This window comes from Dromaius novaehollandiae, chromosome 2, assembly GCF_036370855.1.
Source record: "Dromaius novaehollandiae isolate bDroNov1 chromosome 2, bDroNov1.hap1, whole genome shotgun sequence".
Taxonomy (NCBI): Eukaryota; Metazoa; Chordata; class Aves; order Casuariiformes; family Dromaiidae; genus Dromaius; species Dromaius novaehollandiae.
The window spans coordinates 79,963,586-79,981,474 of NC_088099.1; the positions used below are offsets into that span (position 1 = coordinate 79,963,586).

Genomic DNA, 17,889 nt, shown 5'->3' on the forward strand with positions numbered 1-17,889 from the left:
GCACAGATGCACAGTAGCCTCTTGTCCTGGAGGAAGCCAATTGCTCAGTGGTGCCTGCAGGAATTCAGTGTCCTTCATGCCTCACTTGATGGTCCACTGTGCCTGCCAGCTGTGAAGTGCTGTCAAGGGATGTAGTGATTACATTAGTGAGGAAGGCAACTTTTTGTATCTCGAGGGTACTGTGCCTGCTGGTGTCCCTTGCTGAGGTATGAGGGCCATTTTAACATATTTTCATTCAGATATATTGAAAGGGTTCTGTAACTAACATTTGAAGTAGGGAACAATCTTGGTTTTCATATGACTGGAAGACTTGAAAGTTTAAAAGGTATCTTTAATGGCATATATGTATATATTTAAATTGGGATACATCATACAAACAATAAAAATGCAATTTAAAGTAAGGTTTAATGAGGTGGTAATTTGTTTGTTTTAAAAGCCATGGGCATTTTGAAGTATGATACTTTGGCATTTGTAATTTCAAAGCTAATTTGTAGAGTACATTGTGCTGCATGATTCCCAAGTTCTCTTTGCCATATGTTTGTGACAGTCTAAATTTAATTCAGTAAATAAGAGTAAATAAATTATGTTTAATATTATCTCTTAAGAGAAATATCTTTTTGAAGACTTCAGCTTATTTAACACCTTTTCAATACAAATATGATACAATATATAAATAACCAATTTCAGTTTTATTTCAGGCACACAGTTTACTTTTGATAAATATGCCAAGAATTTTGACATCCCAGTTTTTTATTGGACTTATTCTGCATGATTGTAGTTGTAGGCCTTTGCCTTTATCCTTCATGTGGGAAACTTAGATAGACTGGCCTGTTTGCTTAATCTTGGTGAACTAGCACTTGTTAAGTATGTTTGGAAGAAGGAGTTGAAAGAATACAAATATTTCTCTCACTTGGAATATTAGAGACACTGTACAGAAATAGGCTTCATGCATTTTACATTGTGTGGTCAGTTTTGAGAAAAAGCTATGTACGACCTAAATCTTTATAGGAGGGTTAATTGCCATTTGATATATGAATGATGACAGAATGCAACAGTAAAATCTCGTTTCCAAGTTCCTGCAGAAGCCTGTTTTCAAGTTCTCTATTTCTTCATGTTCCTTCATGCCTTTGTATATATTTAAGTCCCTGCTCACTCTTCATTTGCTTATAATCTGTAAATATCCTATAGCAACATGTAAATACTTCAAAATTTTCAGCTTTTTCATGTATTTCATAAGACAAGCCAGATCTTTGGTGTGCAGGATTGTGCATTATGAGATGCTAAGACCTATTTTATTTTCAGAATAATATTATTCTTATGTTGGAAGAGCCAGAATATTTCTATTGTAGTGCATTTAAGGTCTGCATTCTCTCTGTAGTAGTATATATGTCAGCACAAGAATAATTAATCACAAAGTATTTAATGGTGTGGATGGTTGTTTTTGTAATTAAAATACCTAAACAATATCCAGTCCTCATCAACCAATTTAAAGGCAGTTTGAGTAGCTTGGTTTCTATGCATTTAGCACGTGACTTTCTTCTTACTATTTTTTCATTTTGCAATTTGTTGGCAGGTACATTCTTCGCTTCACCAGTTTTTACCTTCATTGCCTTTTGAAAGCTTTCAGAATCATTTTAATGTGATCTCAGTATAACTTTATACTCTGTCTTTGGCTCTGAGCTCAACAAGTTATCTATGAATCATTTAGAGCTGCAGTAGTAACCTTCCAGTCAGAAGGATGGCCTTCATTTTTGGTGTGAACAACTATTGACTGCTAAAAATACTAAAAAGCATTTGTAGGTTTTTATTGAATAAGATTGTCATAGTAATTATGTTCTCCTGGTCAATAACTCAGTCTTCATTGAGGCTTCAGGATAGCATTAAACCACTGGGCTCCATTGAAATGGATCTTGATTTATATCAGCTCAGATGAGATAGTCAAGCCAGTGAAGTGTTTGATGTCGAAATAATGGCCTGGAATTTACCACAAAACATTAACAATGCTGAGAAGAAGTACAGAGAGCTCCACAAAAAATGCAGTTTTATGCATTTGTAAACATCTTATTTAATGAAAATGGAGCTCCAAAAATAATGATATTCCAAGAATATTATGCATTTCCTATACAGTTCCAGTTTTTATTATTGCTGGGTTGCCCAGAAACCTTTATGAAAACAAAGAGAAGGGAAGGATAAATGGTTAATATTTTTAAGCAGTGTAAAATAAAAAAAAAAATACCTGTCTGGATAATTTTTGATAATCTTAAAAAATTTTCAGTTTAAAAATATCTTTTATTATTCTAAAAGCATTGAAGCTTTCGGCGTGTCCATACTAAGAGGAGAAAGTATGTGTTATAGTAAACTGAAGGCATTTAATATCAGCAGACTGCTTTTTCTTGTACTACTCCCTTCTCAGGAGGCTGATTGCATGAGATATGTTAAAGTTGATAAAAGTTTGGGTCTTCCTGAAATGTCCATTATTGTAACAGAAATTCTACATTTTAGATAAATGTCATATTACGTTACGAAACTGTAAAATGTTTCCATAATAGATTTGAATTGTGAAATGAATTCTACTGAAGCCTGAGAGTAAATAAACAAATCTTCCATTGCTTAAGGGCACTTTGCATCTTTTTTTTTTTTTTTTTTTTTTTTTAACATGCCCCAAGTTTGGGCCTTGTAACTTTGATGAAATCTATGTCACAGTGTGTGCTTCCAGTTTGATTTGTGTTGGATCTGGAATTGTACTTGAGTGGCCAAATAGGTAAGGGGAAGTGCAACAATAGCCTTGTAGGGGTGATGTACTGTGCTTATTTTGTCTCTTAAACCTGTACTCCAGCAGGACAAGATGCCTATTGTTTCTTTACCTCTGTGTCCTCTTGTAACAGAATGAATATTACTGTAGGTTAGACTTCCTGTGGAAGAACAAGTTCAAAAAAGAGCGGGAGGAGATTGAAACCATGGAGAATCTAAATCGGGTGCTGCTGGAGAACGTGCTTCCAGCCCACGTAGCTGAACACTTCTTGGCAAGAAACCTGAAGAACGAGGTCAGCCAACTCTGTATATCCTCTGCTTTGTAGGAAAGCTGCATGTCCTGGAAATACCTCTTAGTGCTGGTTTGAACAGTGGGCCCGTACAGTGAGATTATAGATTTACATTCGTTTTCATTCCCCCTTACCTACATGAAAGGCTTGCTTTACAGCACTGAGTGCACCTGAGCAGCTTGAAGACAAAAATGTGAAATTATTTTGAGTGTTAATGCACTTTGCCTTTGGGAGGAGGGAAACAGGGAGAAGAAGAAGAAGGGGGTGGTTGACTGAACATGGATTTAAATTTAAATCGTATGCATCCGGATACTTTTTCTTGGTGACCAGACTGGAGCTGCATCCAGGTTCTGAATTTGCTTTTGGTGACCGGAGACCTCGCTTATGGAAGGAAAATTAGCCTGTTCCCTGAGACAGAGGCTATGGTAATTCTGAGAATAGGTTCCCCAACACTGAAATACCTGTTTACCCTCTGCTTATGGACCTAATCTCAGCACCAAAGAAGTCAACCAGGAGACCCCTGTTGGCTTTGGTGGAAAGTAGATCTGCTTTTAATATCATTTTATAGTTTAATAAGGCAAAGAAGAATGAAAAAAAAACATGTAGAGAGAGTGGTGGTTTCTAGAGATCTTAAATGGAGTAGTTTGAGTTACTTGTGTGAGTACAGCAATTGTTCAAATTGTTAAAACTGACAAAAGGGCAGCTTTAGGGATTCATTTTTGAGCGCCTGAATTGAAAGGGGCAGTGTTTTCGCTTTCACTTTGGTTTGCATTAAGCAGTACTATAAAGTCCTTGATATCAATACTTTAGCACTACCTGCAGATATTTATTTGGTAGCTAGCGTTGAATAAAAACTGCTGTGGGGTTCCTGTGAATCCAGCAAAGGCATTGGCTGAAAGCCAGGTTTGCCCAGCTCCAATTATCATTCCAAGCATTAAACACAGCAAACCATCAAGAGACCGCTTTCTCATTTATGTGCTATTGCATCGCAGCTCCCCAGCGGAGTAGCACCATCTGTTCACCTTTGTATTGGCAGCTGAATTTATATGCTCACCTCTCTAGATTCTTAGGTTGGAATGAGCTTTAGTAAATTTACTGAAGATCAGAAATTGCAATGTGCTGAGCTCTCCAATCTATCATGTCAGCCAAAGTAAGAATGCTTTGGTATGATTTTAGTGGCATTCCTTTTTTTAAAAAAGAGCTTGAGTTGTTTCTTTTTTTGTTTATCTTTAAGCACAGTTTTCAAAGAGGCAAGGATCTTTCAATCCTTGGAAATGTTCAGGAATACGAACATCTGTCATGTCTTCAGATTTGTTTCAATGTCAGTAAGGATGTGCTGAGTCTTTAAAAACATTCTGCATGTGTGTATGTGGCCTCACCAAAAATTATGTTAAAACAGGACAGATGAAACCTCTGTTTTCCCTCTGTGAATATTTTAGGTGAACCATATACTGAGTTGAAATTTGTGTGTCTGTCTCTTTTTTAGTAAGAAACAATCATGTTAATATGACTTTACATGTATTTCATGTCTGCTAAATTTAATTTAATGGATGAACAGTCTATTTCAGAATACTGCTTTTCTTAGAATTTTATGCATGCATGCAACTGTATGAAAGAAAGGGAAGAAAAAGTATGGTGCTGAAGTACTGGCAGAAAGAATGAAAGGGGAAAATATGAGTGGATGAATGCTAAGTGAGAGTAGTGGGACTATACTTTTAAAAGACCAAGAAGGTTCTTTTCATAGCAGGACACATCACTGACTATTGCAGATACAGTAAAAGCAAAATCGCTTCAGACCAAGTGGTCATAAAGGTTTGTTTGCTTTATCAGAACCCCCAGAATTGTGTTTCTGCTTGTAACCTGCATGCTGGGTACCAAACTAGTCAAGAGAGATAAAAATAACAACAAAAATTAAATGAAAAAGAGGAAACAGGGCCAGGATTAAATATGTTCTCTTCACCTGGCTTGCACACCCTTTTCCTATATGTTGTTAGCATCCAGATCCCCTATTACTGAAGAGGAGTCAGGAACATTTGTGCTGTGAGCTGACTTGCAGGCATGTTCCTACAAGAGGAATCCTGCTGCATTAGCTGCGGGAACCAGCAGCTTATCTAGAGCAGAAATTCTGCCCTAGAGTAGTGGGACCAGTTTCCCTCCTGCATCCCCAGAAGGTCTCCAGGCACAGGAGAAGAAGAGGACATAGGAGTCAGTAAGGAGAGCCAACCAGCAGAGATTCAGAGGTTATGAAAGGAAAAAAAGGGGACTGACTGCAGAAGGGAGGATGATTTTATTTTAGGTGAAAGAAGTGGCGCCATTCCTTCCTTCACCATTTCTCACTAGTATCTCTCTGATCTTTAGTGAGTAAATCTCATCTTCCTGTCCTTTGCAGGTACTGGAAAAGAACACAACTGCTCTCCAAGGCAGGTAGAAATGGAAATGCAAACTTGTTCAACAGCTTTTATTCTAAGTTAAAAAAGAGACAGAGAGATGGAACACAGGGATATTGTTGTTGCATTTAACTTTCAGATTAAACATCTTTGAGAGTACTGTTTCAGGAGAAATAGTCACAGGAAAATTAAGACACTGGATTGCTGCAGGCTTTGTTATATGAATGATCAAAATAAATTAACTAACTGGGAATACTCGTCTAGTTATAAACGGCACCATTTGTTGTTTCTATGCTGGTACTACGCCCCAATTTTAAAGAGGAAGGATGGACAGCCAACGGCATGAAAAATAGTGATGCTCCCTTGCCACAACAAGAGTTTTATTTGGACCTCTGCTCTGGTCTCTTGCTTAGTCTTATTCTCTCCCTTATGACAGTGCATGGTGCCAGTTGCTGTAATTTCTTCTGGTCAGCATTTCCGCTGTCAGGGAAGACAGCAAACACCCTTCCTAATAGCTAATGCCACCTGGGCTCCGTGTTTGCTGTCTGTAGGACAGATGGCTCTTCCGTGCATTCATCAGCAGCCCCGTCACATTGAGTATGGGGCTCAGGCAGTATCTGGCACTAGACACTTCAGTAGAGGTTCAAGGGCAACTGATGTTGCTGTTCACCCTTTGTACTTTTGCCCATAAATTTAAAGGCCTTTTTAACTTCTGGAAATGCTTTTTATAGACTTCCTAGCTATTCATTTTTCTGGTTATACACATAGGCATTCAGGGTTTTAAACCTGTTAAGCTCTCATCTTGAATGTTGTTGAACAGCACTGAGTCACACAAGCTTTATATATTCTTGTATAAATGCATTTCCTTATTCTACTTTTAAATGTGCTATTTATCTTCTGGCTTCTGTATTATGTGTGCCTCTTTCTACCATCTCTGCTTCATGTTGTTCAATAATATGTATACCTTTATCACATCTCTGCAGCACTGCATAAATTGCTCTCCTTTTCCTGTCAAGGTTCAGTTATAGCACCTAACGGACCTGTAGTCTTAAATTGAACTTCTATTCTGAAATATACCTTTACCTGGATAGAATATTTATTGGTGTTAAATTCCATGTGCTATTTCAGATATCGCACTGCCCCAGTATTACTGCTGTGCTTAGATTTTGTCTTTTTCATGAACTTTACAACCAATATCTCATCAGTAAGGTCATTCGGTCATGTTTCCCATTCATGGGGTGCAAAATCAGGAGAATTCAAAAAAGTAAATAAAACAGAAAGCTGCCATCTAATGTTTACGTGGTGAATTAAAGCAACATTTTATTACTGATTAGCAGGATCTAGGACAATAGCATTGTGTATTAATATTAATGATAGCATTACTGTGAATTTGGCATCCTACTGGATTTTTCAAGGTAGTAGGAAGATGAACAAAAAACTTTTTTTTGAAAGGATATATCATCACAGATGTATGCAACTTGATGATTTTGTCAGCTCGAGTTTCAAAAATGTGTAATAATGCATGTTTTGAGTATTAATTATCTAGATTCTGCTGTAAATACTCTTATTTCTCCTTCTAGTCTTTTATACAACAAATTGAATTTCTCATTCTATATTACTTCCACATTTTTGTGCAGTCCTTCACCTCTTTTTGTAATCAGCACCCTGTGCAGCCTGAATTCCTTAACCCAAAACCAACATCAAGTTATAGTGAAGGTGACAAGAAGATAGAAGGAAAATTGAGATAACCACAGAACATAATCTCTGTGCCTGTTCTGCTAACATGGCTATGAAGAGCATTCAGCATGTCAAACCTTAACTTTCGAGTGTATTTATACCACAGACGTTACTGTAGCTTCAGAGTAGACATACCTGAGGTCATTTTGAAATTGGTAGATGTGAAGCAAAATGCATGCTGCAAAAGCTAAATATTTGAGGAGTGAGTCCATGAAGAGCCCCTTGTTCTTGCCACTAGGTTTCTATTGCTCCACTTATAACTAATTTCAAGCTAGCTCAGGTATGTCTGCACCAAGCGTTGGGAAGGCAGCAGTCAGTGTATGGCAGTGTGGTATTGCAGAGAGTGCAGCTGGTTTCGTGTGGGAGAGCGGAGCAGAAAGAGATCATTTGGGGCCTGAGCTCCTGAACTGCTTAGAGTCAGAGTCATCCTATATAGTTTCAGGCACTGCTCTTGAGTACCTACGTTAGGAAAAATGACTTCTTTAGGCATTTTCTATAACTGATTGAGAGAGAAAAACACTTTCTGAGATGATCTGCCTATCTGGTGTTAAAATGACCTTCCAAATGTGCCTGTCTGTTGCACTGAAAATGCAGAACGCATAGGATGACTCTGCTCTCAAATGAAATACTTCAGTCAGGTGCTTAAACTGCTTAAACTGAATTCATGGCAGCCAGCCAGAGGGTTCACATCTCGCCGCTGTTTGATTATTTTATTTTACGGATTAAATTTATTTTTAAAAATAGGCTTGAAAAATACACTGCAGTAGGAAATATAAAAAATTAACCAGGTGTTTATGGAGGTGGATCAAATAGATGGCAGAAAAACAGTATCACAGTGTTAGTTCTTTATGAAAAACTCTCTATGGAAGAGGACGCTGGAGAGCCAGAAGTCCTTCAAAGCTTAGTGGTGATCTAACAGTGAACTTCTTGGCTTTTTCAGACTTGTGGGTTGCTTGCACATTTTGTTTAGTAACTTTTCATTTGCGTAAGCAGGCTGCTTTAAAATGATTGTGTATACATGGCTGTAAGCTGGATATTAGATACAAGCGGGCACGTCAACCAGTTCAGCTTTAAGCATATAAGGAGCAGCAGTGAATTGCAGCAATATATTCCATCCCCACTGCACAGAAGCACACTGGAGCTTCAATGATACACTGCTTATGTAATCCTTTAGAAAATAAAGGGAAGAAAAACCTAGTAGTAAGTCATCTAGCTCCTCCAACTGCCTGTATTCCTCCCTGTCTGCCATTATTTTCATGTTTGCACTGAAACTTCCCACACACCTGATCTGAGAGAGAAACGGCTTAGTCAGCAGAGTAGAGACGAGGCAGTCAACAGTTTTCCCATTGTTCTGCTGTTTTTCAGTTAGGCATCACCAATAGAGATTTACTGTGTCTCTACACATGCTCTATGAATTATGCCTTAAAAAGAGAAAAACATTGTGCAAATGAAATTACAAGAAAAGCTCGAATAAATAGAAGGGGAAGCAATATCTGATGCTTCTTGAAATCACAGACCAAATCCTGTTCACTTTTTTCACATGAGTATTGAAATCCATGCTCTACTCAGATAAATACAGAATCTGACTTTACAATAGCCAACAGCATCTTTTATTTCTGTAGTTGACTTTATGTAGGGATATCAATACCTTTTTTAAGGTATTATTGTTAAAAGTATTCTTTGTTTCCTCTGTTTCAGGACATAGATTTGTCTTGAGAGGAAGGATATTCTAATGATAAAGGTTTGCCTAAATTTTAGTCCAGGTGACTTCTTTCCCTTTGCTTCAGATCCTTGTTATGAAAAAGACATGACAATTATTTTGTCCTATTAGGCATCTTGTCATTTTAGATTAGAAACTATCAGGATTGTGTCGTATTATGCATTTGCCGTGCGTTGGGGTTGTGATTTTGCTTCAGTTTTCTAATCATTACAATAATGCAAATAGCTAATAGCAATTTAGAGATTGTTTTGCAAAATATAGTCCCAGCTGTGCAAACCAGACCAAGTTCTCTTTATGAGAAGCTTCAGAAATAGGCCCTATCTAATAAATTAGTAAAATATTTTATGTTCTTTGAGCTAATGTTGAGGAGAAAAAAGAGGTAACTAAATCACTGCAAATATTTTAAGTTCTTTATGTTGAGTCTGTCTAACAGGTAGGTTTATATGCTGTTCAAAAGCCAATAAATTCTACCAAATGCAAAAAATACCACAACACAGCCTTACGATTTTCCATCTACTGCACAACCTCCCTTTTAAGAGCCAGGACACTGTGTTACTAAGGAAACTTTTATTTAGAGCTGGGTATGGTGGATGTTTTACTTTATTCCTTTTTTCTTTTGAACAGGATCTATATCATCAGTCATATGACTGTGTCTGTGTCATGTTTGCCTCTATTCCGGATTTCAAAGAATTTTACACAGAATCTGATGTAAATAAGGAAGGCTTGGAATGTCTCAGGCTGCTAAATGAAATCATTGCTGACTTTGACGATGTATGTACTTCTAACAACAATCAACATACGGTTTCAGTCTTAATAACCCAGGGTATGCAACAGTGAGCATGCCTTGACAACAGTCTTCAAAGAGCTGTCAGGAAAGAGGGTTCATGGAACTAGTCATGTGGAAATTGCTTATAGGGAGTTTTAAAGGAAAAAGGGACTTATGTGAGATAAATCAGATACCAGTCTGAGATCATACTCAATTGCTTTTAATTCTCTACAGTGAGAATCTTATGCATATATCCAACAGAGAAATATGGCGCTTTAGCAACATTCATGAGACTGTCATATTATATGTCGTATATCAACTATAGTTTCCAAAGACTAGTGCCTGAAGTCAGGTACCTAAATCTACATTCCTTAAAATTTTACAGCTTTGTGTCATACCTGATCTGCATTGGTTTGATTATACAGCACGTTGATCTGTTGGTATATGAGCAACTCATAGAAATAGATGGGTTTTCATGTTCCATTCTCTGAAGTTACAAGCAAGTGCAGTGACTACTGATGGACTGTAGAAAAGGCAGCACTAAAGGCCTCATTGAGAACAGGATTTGTCTTGAAGAAAATTATTAGTGATTAAGATATCAGCAAAAGGCATTAAGATCATGTTACGGCTCAGCACAGGCTGGATTTACAGGTCTGCAGCCATAGGAGGAATTTTAGAAGAAAGAAAACCCATTTGGACAACTTTGAGTTGTTCAAAGCAACATGGGGCATGAACAAAAATCCTCACAGTCCCATTGTCACTGGTTAGATGCTTACTTTCAGAAAGCTGCATAAAGCTTAGCCGTTGGCTCACATGGTGACTCGGTTCCAATCTCAAACGAGTGTGCGAAGCCCATTGATTTTAAAGAGATCCATGTACAATAAGAGGGGATTTAATCTCATTACTATACATTTAGTTCCTTTATAATAAAAAAGGTATTTAACAAACAAGAATGCCCTTTCCTTTTGGGCTATATCCATTGTTTTATCCATCCTGAAGTCCTTCATCCGCTATATATTTGTGAAGCCATTCGGGGTCTAATAAAAGACTGTTAGAAGAATTGATGCTCTGAATGCTGTTAGAGTACCAAGCCACAAAAGTCTGCTGATATGAATAATAGAATAACCATTCTTGTTTTACAGTTATTGTCCAAGCCAAAGTTCAGTGGAGTTGAAAAGATAAAGACCATTGGAAGCACTTACATGGCAGCAACAGGACTGAGTGCTACACCCAACCAAGAACAGTGTCAGGTACAAGAAAAGGTTCCTGCTCTGTAAAAATCATGTTCAAGTGAAGCCTGAAATTCTGCTCATTAAACTAAAGCGAACTGCAGGATATGCATAACATTGTGACCTAGTTTTTTTGTTATTAATATAGATTGTATTATACTGGACAAGTGTTTACTTTTGTTCAGCAGCCTCTGTGAATTATTGTTCTTCATGCTGCAGATCGAAAATGCCACCTTTGTATTTGCTAAGTCTAAATATGGCCTTTAACTCTAAATACAATACTGTATGTCATTGCTACATGTTGCAGCAGAAGTAATTGGGTTTACAGAGTCTACAAAAGACAGCAAGGACTGCTATTTTCTGATGTATGTTGGGAGGACAGGGTAGCTGTTATTAGCTGCGTGCTTACAGAAGTAAGTCTCAGCATGGAAAACAAGTTCCTTTGTCTCTGGTTTACTTTATAGGGTAAGACTGGGAACTGTAGCTGGTAGAAATGAAGTTCAGAGAAGTAATTCATAGCTTTTAAGCAAAAGCCATGATCTTCAGAGTACTACAGGTTAGCAACAGAGAGACAGCAATTATGAATCAACACATTCTCTGCAAAGGATTAATATGCTCCTGCCAAACTCATATTCCTTCTAGGCAGAAGCAATTAACACCTGAGCTATAGGCCTTATGAATCCAGAGAACACAAAGGGATAATTTAAATTAGCTCTGACATTTGATACAGAGAGGTGAAGGGAATGAAGGAAATGCTGCACTGTAGATTGGAGATGGGAAGACACAGAGGAGCTGTCAGCCACAACTAAATGAAATTTATCTTTTGAGTTATTTCCAGGAACTGAGACTCAAGAGACCCAAATGTTAATGTTCCTTTGGTGGTTTTTGAATAGAAGTCCACCAAAACTTAGAGACCGGGTGCTCGAAGATCCATTGATACAAAAAATGTGTATATTTGGCAGCCTCCAGTCTGTTTCTCCAGCCCAGCCTGGGCAGGGCTGCAGCCTACATAGGCATGCTTGAACTCACTTGAAACCGTGTGAGCTACTAAGAGTATAAGTATTACCCTACAGGGCTCAGCCTAGGCATTAATACATGCTTAAACCCTGAGTAAATAGCCAGGTAGCTAATAACACTGAACTCCATAATTATGTTATCAGGACCAGCACCAGCTAAGGCAGTAGGCAGTGTTGACACATGCTTTACAGCTATTCGACATTTTCTGTGCACCTTATGGCTTCCAGCCTGCAGCTGAGGTCAGCTGTGGTGCACTTGTTAGAATTTCCTGATTGCACTTTACACAAAAATGTATTTTCATCCCCCTGCATTTGGAGGTCTTACTGAAAAGGAGCATGTGAGAAACAGGTTCAATTATTCAGGCACATGATAATCTATGCATTCAGTTAATTGTATTTTCTGTACTCTGCTATGGCCAGTACTTTGTGATGTCTGTTTCATCAGCTAAGAACACATTATTATTGGGCCTATTATTACTACATATATACAATCTGTTTGTACAGACAGCTACTTACCAAGTTTTTAAACACCAAAATATTAGAAGAATGGCAAAGCAAAAATTGTTCTTTAAAAGTCATTCACATGAGCAGTACTTCATGAATGATAAAGAATCTTTACTGTAGCAAATGATAGTAGATCATTTGTATTTATTAAAAAAAAAAAGATATAGATTGGGTTTTACATGTTCATCAATTTGTTCAAGAATGTGTGTCCAAATAGAAACCATAAGTCATCCGGCCATATAAATTTACCTGTTTTAGCACATGTCTTAGTAAAATACCCAACTAGCCAGAAGGAAGAGAGACTAAACCACGCTTGACGTTTGTCTCGATTGGCGCTCAGTTCAGCTCAGTGACTTCTGGAGGGAGGAGGAAATCCTGTTCACGGCATGTCGATCTCCTGGCCAGCACCCCAGTGCTCACTACCCATATCTGCCCTTATGCTCTCTACTCAGATACTCTTCTTTGGTGAATGTTATCTATTTGTAAACTGGGTATTACAGAAACTATAATGAAGTTTAAGGAAACCATACTTATGAAGTGCTTTGGTGGAAATGCAGATGAGTAGCATGTTTTGGATCTATAATGTCTGGACAGAGTGATCTTAAGTAAAATGCGTCATGGTCTATTGGCCTTCATTTGAGCTAATTGAAGCTGGGCAGGACACCATCTTCTGCATTACATTTCTGCTGCAGTCTGCTGGCTTTATGATATCCCTAAGGGTTTAAGTGCTTTAAGCGTTCAACATGTTTAGCCTGTGTTCTCACAGCAAATAACGCTAAAGAAAACATTTTTATTCTGTTTGTTTGGCTGTTTAAATTCAGGAACCTGAACGGCAGTATATGCACATAGGAACCATGGTGGAGTTTGCATTTGCCTTAGTTGCAAAACTGGATGTCATAAACAAGCATTCATTCAATGATTTCAAGTTGCGAGTGGGTATGTATCACAGGATTTGTATGAGAATATTATGGAGGAGAGGGAGAATTCAGGGTGAAATACTAGCTGATTAACATGTTAGTAGAACTGACCAAAAGAGCCATGAAAATAAACAGCACTATCTCTACCATGTTTAAAGGCCATCTAAATGGTATTGGTTGACCATAGCTGCTGTTGTAGCAAGAAGTGTTTCAAGTCAGGCACTCAAAAAATGGTAATATGCCTAAGTTGATAATACTTGGAAAATATGGTCCCATGAGTCTGAATGGTTTTATGGTAACTCTAAAATAATTATTCTCAAGATTGTTAACCATGTTAATTTTTTAAGTTCCTCAGTATGAAAGGAGAGAGAAAGACTGAGATGGGTTTACAAAATCATACAAATGACTTTGGAGGACAAGACCTAGAAACAGCCAGTGAGGTCAGGGTTTGAAATATTTTAGAGGTACTAAACTCAAGCAAGCATAAAAAAATTCCCCCCTTCTTTCCCAGTGCTAAACAAAGGAGCGCATTTCTCTTATTTATTGTGCTGTGGTTATTGACAAATAAGAGCAAAAATTACTAGCTGTTTATATTTGTTAGAGGTATCACTTATATTTCTGTTTCTAATAGCTTCTCCTTGTGCATTATAGTATTTAAGAAAGTACACTACTGCAGCAAGCCACTGAAAGGATGATGAACTAAATTCAGAGCTGGTCAAGAACCATGTGTTCCCACATGTTTATTTCCTTGTAATAGTACACAATAGATTTACAATGTAATATGTAACTTGGAAACTGTGAAATGAAAGCAGTAAATAAATATTGGAAACTTATAAATCCTGTAAATATCTCTGAAGTATTTGAGTGCCAACTGAAGTGCAGTTCTTCTTCTTTTTTGTCCTTTTCTTGCTGGGCAGCTTGCTTCTCTTTTCAACTGTTCTCATATTTATTTCACAGTGCCACCAACTGGCAAAGTGTGCTATTTGCCGATCCTGAAATATTTATGTGCTCCTTAAAGCACCGGTAGTAGCCTTTGTATTCCTTGCCACAGCTTAAAAAAAGACAAAGCAAATCTAAAGTGTGTCTCCTTCTGGAAGTGTTACAGAAGTTGGCGAATTTGTAAAAAGCATGAAGAGATACCATATTTCTGTAAAGAGTAAAAATTATCTTCTTGACAATACATGTCACCTACTTGCAAACATACTTTTCTCAGCAGTGTCAGTACAGATAAAGAGCTGCTGAGTGCCAGAGCTAAATGCACAAATTCATTATAGCCACACCAGTGCTTTTAAAGCAGGGTTCATGAGGCAAACTTTCATTTTCTAGGGGAAAAAAATATACCTACTTGTGATTTTAAAGTGTTTGCTATAGGTACCATAGAAGTTAGACTTCTTTTCTTAATCAAGCAAGGAAATGGAAAAAATGAAAAAAAAAATTAAAAAGACACCATGTCAGAAGTTGCTCATGTCGCATTAAACACCATTGCAGCTTGGCTGCAAATTGGTTTCCTGCTTTTTTTTTGTACTCCAGTGATATCATAGTGGACAATGACCAGGAAGATGCCAGTTAAGGATGGTTCTGTTGGTTTTGCCTTCTGCTTCCTTTCCCTGGTAGCAGAGTAGCAATCCCTCCCTTTTTGAAAGTAACATGGGACGCAAACTGACCACAGGATAAAAGATGCCCTGAGTCTAATGACGGGCTATAATATGCCGTTTTTTCACTCTTACAGTCTGCATTTCAGAATTAGCAATGCATTACTTTTACTCCATGCTTAAGCAAAAGATATGAATATATACATTGATTACGCTAAACAGACTAGGACTGTTCTATAGGCAATCCATCCTTCAGAATGAGGCCTCAAACCCTTCCAGTTCATTCACATTAGTTTATTCTATATTTAAGAAGTGAAGAATGCTGTAAAAGTCATTTGATTTGGTCATCAGTTCTTTGCAGACAGAAGGATTCCTTTTTCATTACAAATAGAAATGAAAAGAAATTCTGATCTATCTGTTATCCCAGAAGTAGCTACTCTCCCTACAGTATGTTTCTCATACTATATAATAAAGCCAGTAGCAGGTTATTAGGATAGAAGATGGCAGAAAATATGTAACTTATTCAGAATGGGAGGGAGTTGTAAAACTAAAATTAGATGAGCTAACTTTGGTCACTTTTATAAATAACATCGTCATACGGTAAATGGTTGATAAAATACTTGTGAACAGGCCATTGGTTGCTGTGCCCACTATTCAGCACAGGCCAAAAACCGTGTTCATTGACCTGATATGTTACTGGATACACTACTTGTCCTTGTTTGGTTGAGGGGTTTTTTTGACATAAAGTTCTGATGTTTTTCAGGTATTAATCATGGACCTGTAATAGCCGGAGTAATTGGAGCTCAAAAACCACAATATGATATCTGGGGCAATACAGTAAACGTGGCCAGCAGGATGGACAGCACTGGTGTCTTAGATAAAATACAGGTAGTCTTGGTTTTGTGCTAATATTTATCTTAATTCTTTGGTTTTAGTGCTTAAAAAACATGTTTTTGTGCACTGAACAGGTCTGTGTCATTGAAGCTGAGGATGCCCACCAAAAGAAAGACCTACCAACTATATATACACATTTCAAGAGAATTAGATCTTGGGCAGGACAGTAAAGAATTAAAAGAAAAACTATAGGGAAAAACAGGAAGAGAATCCAAACTTTATCTTAATCCTCCAGAGGAATACAGTGGAGGATATGCAGTACCAGATTAAAAGAGAATTTGAGGGGAATCACATTTGTATTCTGTAACTTTCTAAATGCAAAGTATTAGCTACATCATCTCCAAAGGCCTCTCCTAATGTTCATTATTTCTAAATAATGGAAATGTCCATTACTGCCGTACATCAGATTAAATCCATAAGGCAATGATGAAGCTGTCATTTTATTGATTAATAATCTGTATATATTGTTATCTGTATAGATTATAAGTAGGCTTGTACAGAAAAGACCTTCAGTTTTCTAGCCTTCCAGTGATTTCACATTCCAGTATCACATTTTAATTATCTGTCTCTATGTTGCCTAGTACAGCAAGAGCCCAGTCTGTGACTGAGAGCACACAAAATCTATGATTGAGACCATTCAGAACTAAATAATGCAAAATTAGAACTTGACTCTTGATCAAAACTGAAAACAGGATGGATATCAAAGCAATCTGCAAACATTTGTTCGCATTGCAAAGAAACACAGCCACTCTAAGACAGCTGATGCTGTTGAGCAACCCCTGACCTGGAAGACTTATGCCTAAAGTAGCAGGACTGTTTCACATTTGTTTCATTGTCAGATTTATGTGAAAAACTAGCAACAGCAGCTCTGATAGATGATGCTAGTATCTCATTATCACTTCATTCACATAGCCTTAATATTTGCAAAAAGATTAGCTTCAGACTACTGAAATGACAAACAGGTCTTGAAGATCAGAAAAATGCTGTATGAGGATATAGTCCCTAGTGCCATTTGTGTATCTGCAAGCCCTCTGTTTTCAATCCTAGATACAAAAATGGTTATACTCAATATAATACTTGCTGTAAGTGGTTAGAATGGGCACCCAGCAATAGATTATTTGAAAGCTCAGGTGCTCCAACCTCAACTTGAGACCTCTGAAGGTCTGCTAAACATGATGGCAATACCTTTTTAACTGCTGAGCACTGATGTTCTCAGCTCACTCTGAAAGAAGATTCTGCTTTGCTCTTTTACCAATGCTGTTTTTATTACTCTATTGTTGCAGGTTACAGAGGAGACAAACAATGTCCTACAAATGCTGGGGTACATGAGCACTTGTAGAGGAATAATAAATGTAAAAGGAAAAGGAGAACTGAAGACATACTTTGTACATACGGAAATGACAAGGTCCCTTTCACAAGGGAACGTGGCATCCTGAAGAATGTTTGTAGTCATCAATACTGTATTTTCAGGAAAGTGTCACAAACTTTTTAACTACATTTTGGCCCTTAACATGCGTGCTATTTTCTGGTATGTGGCACTTAGTTTAACATGGCTGCAGAATAGTCCCATGATCCATCATTTGATATTCTTTTATTCGAGGCCAGTTGTGTAGCACGCTACAGGACTGGAAGATTGTACTGCAACTTGCACTGTTATATGAAGACAAGAAAAGAAGGAATAGAAATTGGAGGTAACTCATCCTGAAAGGACCAAAAAGAGACATTAGTGGCAAATGGTGGGAAAAAAAAGGCAATAAAGCTAGGGGTGCATACTATTTTCTGATGCATGATTTTTTCTGGAAAATATGGTAGCTCCCCAATAGCATCAGCTAATCTGGTATTAAAATATACAGTATTTGTAAATAAGTTTACTCTGTCCACACATGATTTGGATGTGATCGCCAGTTGCATCTCATAGCCAGGGACACGTTAGGTGGCTTGCTGGCATCCTTTCTGGAGAGAGAGAACTAACAATGCTGGAACAGTTTTGTACAAACGTGTCAAATGTTTTGAAGCTATTGTCTTTTGTAAGGTTAATTCATTAAAAGTTTGTATGTACTTTGTCTTACTGTTGCTGTCTCTTAGT

General features: G+C 37.5%; 1 protein-coding gene across 3 annotated transcripts in view; it reads left to right on the forward strand.

The window, feature by feature from the left end:
- Positions 1-17,871, forward strand: part of ADCY2 (adenylate cyclase 2) — a 200,900-nt gene extending 183,029 nt beyond the window's left edge. For 2 of the 3 annotated variants that reach the window (XM_064506826.1, XM_064506829.1), the window contains 6 exons: positions 2,886-3,044; positions 9,510-9,656; positions 10,794-10,901; positions 13,222-13,336; positions 15,673-15,797; positions 17,087-17,871. In XM_064506826.1, coding sequence (XP_064362896.1) covers positions 2,886-3,044; positions 9,510-9,656; positions 10,794-10,901; positions 13,222-13,336; positions 15,673-15,797; positions 17,087-17,239 — 807 coding nt within the window. In that variant the 3' untranslated portion in view covers positions 17,240-17,871. The remainder of the gene's footprint in view (positions 1-2,885; positions 3,045-9,509; positions 9,657-10,793; positions 10,902-13,221; positions 13,337-15,672; positions 15,798-17,086) is intronic. The other variant, XM_064506827.1, reaches the window with a different exon arrangement.
- The last annotated feature ends 18 nt before the right edge of the window (positions 17,872-17,889 follow it).